General features: G+C 32.7%; 1 protein-coding gene across 1 annotated transcript in view; it reads left to right on the top strand.

The window, feature by feature from the left end:
- The window catches only part of INTS13 (integrator complex subunit 13), a 64,329-nt gene that overhangs the window by 43,975 nt on the left and 14,544 nt on the right, over window positions 1-5,810 (top strand). Inside the window, exons 7-11 of the mRNA XM_007949797.2 lie at window positions 2,379-2,468; window positions 2,667-2,756; window positions 3,930-4,108; window positions 5,145-5,315; window positions 5,587-5,741. Coding sequence (XP_007947988.1) covers window positions 2,379-2,468; window positions 2,667-2,756; window positions 3,930-4,108; window positions 5,145-5,315; window positions 5,587-5,741 — 685 coding nt within the window. The remainder of the gene's footprint in view (window positions 1-2,378; window positions 2,469-2,666; window positions 2,757-3,929; window positions 4,109-5,144; window positions 5,316-5,586; window positions 5,742-5,810) is intronic.

The following is a 5,810-nucleotide window of genomic DNA, read 5'->3' as shown; positions in this document are numbered from 1 at the left end:
TTTGATCATGTTGGATACATGTTATGGATTGACTTGTGTCCCCAAAAAATATGTATCATAATTCCTAACCTTTATGCCTGTGGCCTGTGGTTATAGTGGTTATAATCCCATTTTTGAATGGGTTTTGTTAATGATGTTAATGTAAAATCGGAAATATCTTGAGCAAATCCCTTTGAGATGTAAAAGAGATTAAAAAGAACAAGCTGAGAAGCAATAATGGTGGGGGTGGGGGTGGAGGTGTGTTTAGGGTGGGCAATCGCAAGTTGTTTGAAGATTGTCCAGGAGCAGAAGCTCAGAAGAGACAAGGACCTTCCTCTAGAGCCAACAGAGAGAGGAAAGCCTTCCTCTAGAGCTGGCACCCTGAATTTGGACTTCCAGCCTCCTAAACAAAGAAAATGCATTTTCATTTGTTAAGCCATCCATTTGTATTTCTGTATAGCAGCACTAGATAACCAAGACATTACTTCTATTCAGAAGTATAGTATCTTGAGCTAATCCTAACAGTTCGTACATGTGTAAGGAATCCTGGATGTAACCTAACACGATTAATTGCTAACACGAGATAACTAAGGCCAATATATATGTTAATGGTTAGCAAAGAAATATGGATAACTTGCTTTTCAGGATACAATATGTGGAAATAGCTAGGAATCCATGAACTCATACCATTTTTTAAAGTATTTTTTAAAAAACTTAGAAAAAAAGCTTAAAAATATCCTTTGTAACTTTATCTGTTTTTTTAAAATAGTTGTTGATTTGGCCTGTATTGTATGTATGATACATGGATACCATGTGACATACTATGGTAGCCAGAGAAACAGTGTTGTAGATACAGGGTTGCATGTGATTATGCCTCTAAGAGTTATGCAGGCTTTTCTGAGCTGTTGTTAGAGCTGGATCTTGCATGAATAGGTTTACACTTTAGTCAAGATATCTCCCCTGAGCTTGGATCTATGTAGTTTACTGCCTATTTGTTCTCTTAGATGTCTCTAAGGCACCTAAAACTTAACATACCCAAAACAGTTTGAGTTTATCCTGAACTAATCTTATATTCCCCTTCTCAGTGAATGGCCCAGTTGTTTATCTAGTTATAAAGGACAGAAACCCCAGAATCAGCTCTGAGGCATCTCTTTTATTCATATTAAATCCATTTTCACATTTTCTTGATTTTTATCTACTAAATCTCTCTCAGATACATCCACATCTGCATTTCCACTTCCGTTCTCATCTCCCTAATCCAGCCTATTGTTTTCTTACCTACTATCCCACAGTAGCCTTCTAAATGATCTGTCCCTATCTACTTTTGACTCACTAGGGTAGAGTAATTTACAGAATTTTAATCCTGACCATGTTACCATTGGGCAATCTACTTGTGTAGTGATACCGCCTGGGAAACCCAAGGAGGGGTCATTATGAGTTGGATCTGACTCCACAGCAGTGCGTTGCATTATGTTGTATGTTACCATTAATTTAAAACCCGCCAATGCTTATCTGTTGTCCTTAGGAAAAAGACAGAACTATTTAAATCCCTTCTAAGACCCTGCATGGTTTGGTCCTTCCTAGTTTCCATTCTTACCTCACACCACACTTCCCTTTTTTCTGTATTTCATTCATGCCAATGTGATAATCTTCATACTCTTCCCTGCCTCAGGATCTAGGCTTCTGCTGTTTGCTTTGCCTGAATATTCTTTTCTCTGCTTCTTCTAGCTAGTTTCTGTTCATCCCTTTAGAACTCAGACCACTTTTCATTTGTCAAGGAAGCCTTCCCTGAGTCTCAGAATAGGTTAAAATCTTTTATAGCATTATATACATATTCCTTACAGCCTTTGTCAGCTGTATAGTTTTATATTTGTAATTATTTAATTTACATTTGTTTCCCCCCCTTAAGTTCTATTAAGGCAAAATTGCTCACTGTTAAATCTCTTTATATATTTACTTTCTAGATTCCTTGTTTTATATTTCTTCTAAATAACCTCATTAGGAATCATGCGGATTAATTCAATTCATATGATTAGTTGTGCATTTTAGATTCCTTAAGCCTTCCCTGAATTCTTAACCACGTTATTTTATCCTTTGTTAGTGGGAGATGGGGAGCAGTTGTAGATTAAAACTTTTTAAGTTTTTGCTGTTGACTTTCAGTGTAGTGACTGAAATGAATGATTTAATTAATACAGAATTTGGAGGAAAATTAAATATTTATTTAAATCAGAACTAAAATGCCCACTATTTGGCATTTTTTTAAGGAAATTCATAAAAAGATACTCTCCTAGAAGTATTTTCTCTCACAATGCCTAAAGTTGTTTGGAAAGCTTCAGTAAGTAATTTGAAATTTGTGTTCTACTGAATAATATTAATGTTTCTCTGACTTACATTTAAAGGTGACACCCACTTAGGTGGCAGCAGTAGAGAAGGCCCATTTAAAGAGACAATAACATTAAAGTGGTGCACGCCAAGGACAAATAACATTGGTAGGTATTTAAAATAATTGAGAGATAAAATAAATCAGAAGGTTCTTTAAGTACTTACTGTACAGGTATCAGTTAATTTGTTTCTTTTTGAAGTTTTGTTTTTTATTGCTTTAGGGCTCAAGGAGCAATTTTTTTTTTCTTTTTAATATGAGAATATTTCTTTATATTCTTTCAAATCAGTGTTTTCTTCTATTTCAGAGTTACACTATTGCACGGGAGCTTATCGAATTTCACCTGTAGATGTAAATAGTAGACCTTCCTCTTGCCTTACTAATTTTCTTCTAAATGGTAACGTTCATTATTTATGACTTTGACTGAAATTATTACAGTGAAATTTTAGTGAGACTGTATGGAAATATGAATTCTTGAATTCTGTAATGCTGTTTTCTTTAATATAGTCTAACCATTTTTTCTACAAAACTATGTTAAAGTTATGTAATTAGAAATATTCTCTAACAGTTTTATTAAGGTTTAAAAATAATATTTAAAGTGTAAAACTAAGATGGGTTTATGTCTGACTTTTTTAGTCTGTTGTGTCTAAACACATTTAATATCTTTTTATTTTTAAAAATTTGATCTTTAGAGTTTAAGAGTTTTTTTGAGGGGGAAGATAAAGTGATACAGACTATATATCTTGGCCTATTGAATTTTAAGAATCAACTTGACAGCAGTTGAAATGTTAAAATATAAAGTATACATGGACTTGCTTCTCTTTGAATACTATACCTGTATCCTAAACATTATATTTTTAGTATCAAACCATATAATTCTTATATATGACTTTACATCTATAGTTTCTTTGTGTGAAAATTTTTAAAAAATAAAAATAATTGTATTCTGTCTACTAAATCTAAATTCCACATGTTCTCCTGGTGATACTTATGATCAGCTACCCTTTGGAACCACTCTAAAGAGCAGTCTGCCTTTATCATAAGATTAATTTCATTGTTATGTTAAGTTCAGTTTAATTATCAAGTACCGTGGAGTCCAGATTAAACAACATTTGGACGTGTGAAATAGAAAGTAGTTACAATAACGGTGATAATGATGGAGTATTATGAAGTAAGTAGAGATTTACTTCTTTCCAAATGCTTTATACTACTGCTAACTTGAGTATTATCTAGCAGTTGTCTTACTTCCCTTCTTGATGCCCAATAGAAAAATTTTATACTAACTTATAATTGAATAGTAATATAATATATAATAGGAATATAATCAAACGTACAGTATCAGAGACCACTATACTTGTTTTTGAAAACTGTCTGTGTAACTGTCAGCTTGGAGTAACTAAGAGATAGCTATGGGTAGAAACTGAAATGTAGGTATACTAAACTAGCAGTACTGGTTAAAACATGGGGCTCAAATGCAAAGTCTAGACATACATATCAAGGGGAAAAAAGTCAGAGCCTGTTTGAATTTCATTATTAATACATTCTTTCTTTATAATCTTGCTTTTGGCAGGTCGTTCTGTTTTATTGGAACAACCACGCAAGTCAGGTTCCAAAGTTATTAGTCATATGCTTAGTAGCCATGGAGGAGAGATTTTTCTGCATGTCCTTAGCAGTTCTCGATCCATTCTAGAAGATCCTCCTTCTATTAGTGAAGGGTGTGGAGGAAGAGTTACGGACTACCGGATTACCGTAAGACTCTAATAATCTGTAAAGTTTATGTCTTGAGTTGATGCTCTTTCAGCATGTAGTCATTGTCTCCTATATCCTAGGATCTGTGACAAAAATAGGTTTGAAAGACATTAATTATTACTTTAACTAGGTGAATTTCCTGCAATACTCCCTCAAAACATCTATTTATCACTATGTAGTTTTTCCTCTGTGTTCATTGTATTCTGAGAATTATGTGATGATGTTGACACGATGAAAGTAGAGGAAGAAAGGGAAATTGACTTCGACCAATATTTTAAGTGAAACTTAGTTTCTAGTATCTTAAATGATAAACACAAACATTTGAATATTTATATTGCTGCTCCTTTGAAATAACACCATTAACTATTATGTTTTTGGGAAGGGAATGGACCAACATACAAGGAGATTGACTATCTACTTTTTAAGATGGTTATTAAAATTAAATGTGATAATGTATATAAATATGCTTTGTAAACCACAGTGTAATGTACTATAAATAATAGCTTTAATTAGACATTTACTTCTTTTCTTCTTACATAAATTTTTTTTTAATAAGGGAAATGCTAATAAGTATTCATTGTAGAAAATGTAGAGAATACAGATATTTTTTAAAAATTACCTGTAATTCTGTCATTCACAGATAAATACTGTTAATATTTTGATGTTATATCAAGGTAGTTTTTAAGTAAGCAAATTGGTCTTCTAATATGATTAACATACTCATTTGTCTGTAGATGATAGGAAAGAGTTAAATTATAGAAATACAGAAAAATGAGTGTTCCTTGGTTTTTAAAAAGAGGAAATACTAGGGGTGTATTTCTGTTTGAGTCTTTGTTCATCTCCAGTATATAAAGGCTAATAAGTTTCATGTTGATAAGGGGAAAAAAAAGTAATGGTCGAATGAAGAACTGTTAGGAAAAAATGCCTTGCTGAGTACCATAGGATAGAAGCCATCAGGGAGACAGGCTTTTACGTGTATTCCATTCTGAAACATTAGAAAATAGTTTCTAATTTTTTCTTATTTGGTTATCATTAGGATTTTGGTGAATTTATGAGAGAAAACAGATTAACTCCTTTTCTAGACCCCAGATATAAAATCGATGGAAGTCTTGAGATCCCTTTGGAACGAGCAAAAGATCAGTTAGAAAAACACACCCGTTATTGGCCTATGATTATCTCACAAACCACCATTTTCAACATGCAAGCGGTAAGTGGTTAAGTAGTTTCAACTTACCTGCTAGGTTAGCTCCATATTCTTTACAGAAACAAGTTAGCAAATGTAATTTGTATGATTTTTCAAGCAAAGAATGAAATACATGTTTGTATTACAATTATTAATTGAATATTGAAGTGGTGGCTACAGATTCTTTGCCATGATATCTTTTAAATCAGTTGAAATTTTGCCTAGATGTTTTGATATTCGGTACTTTTTGTTTTTCAAGGCTAATTTTCTTTTTTCTTTCTGAAAAATACTATAGGTAGTTCCATTAGCCAGTGTTATTGTGAAAGAATTGTTGACAGAAGAAGATGTTTTAAACTGTCAAAAAACAATATACAACTTGGTTGATATGGAAAGGAAAAATGATCCTCTGCCTATTTCCACAGTTGGTACAAGAGGAAAAGGCCCTAAAAGGTAGTTTTTTCTCTCACTTTCTGAACACATTGTATTTGCTTGTTACTTACTGGTTTGTTTTTTTTTTTT

Source organism: Orycteropus afer, unplaced genomic scaffold (genome assembly GCF_000298275.1).
Source record: "Orycteropus afer afer isolate SDZICR_OR568_19922 unplaced genomic scaffold, OryAfe1.0 scaffold00254, whole genome shotgun sequence".
NCBI lineage: Eukaryota > Metazoa > Chordata > Mammalia > Tubulidentata > Orycteropodidae > Orycteropus > Orycteropus afer.
Note: the sequence above shows the minus strand (reverse complement) of the source record. Positions and strands in the feature narration are given on the sequence as shown.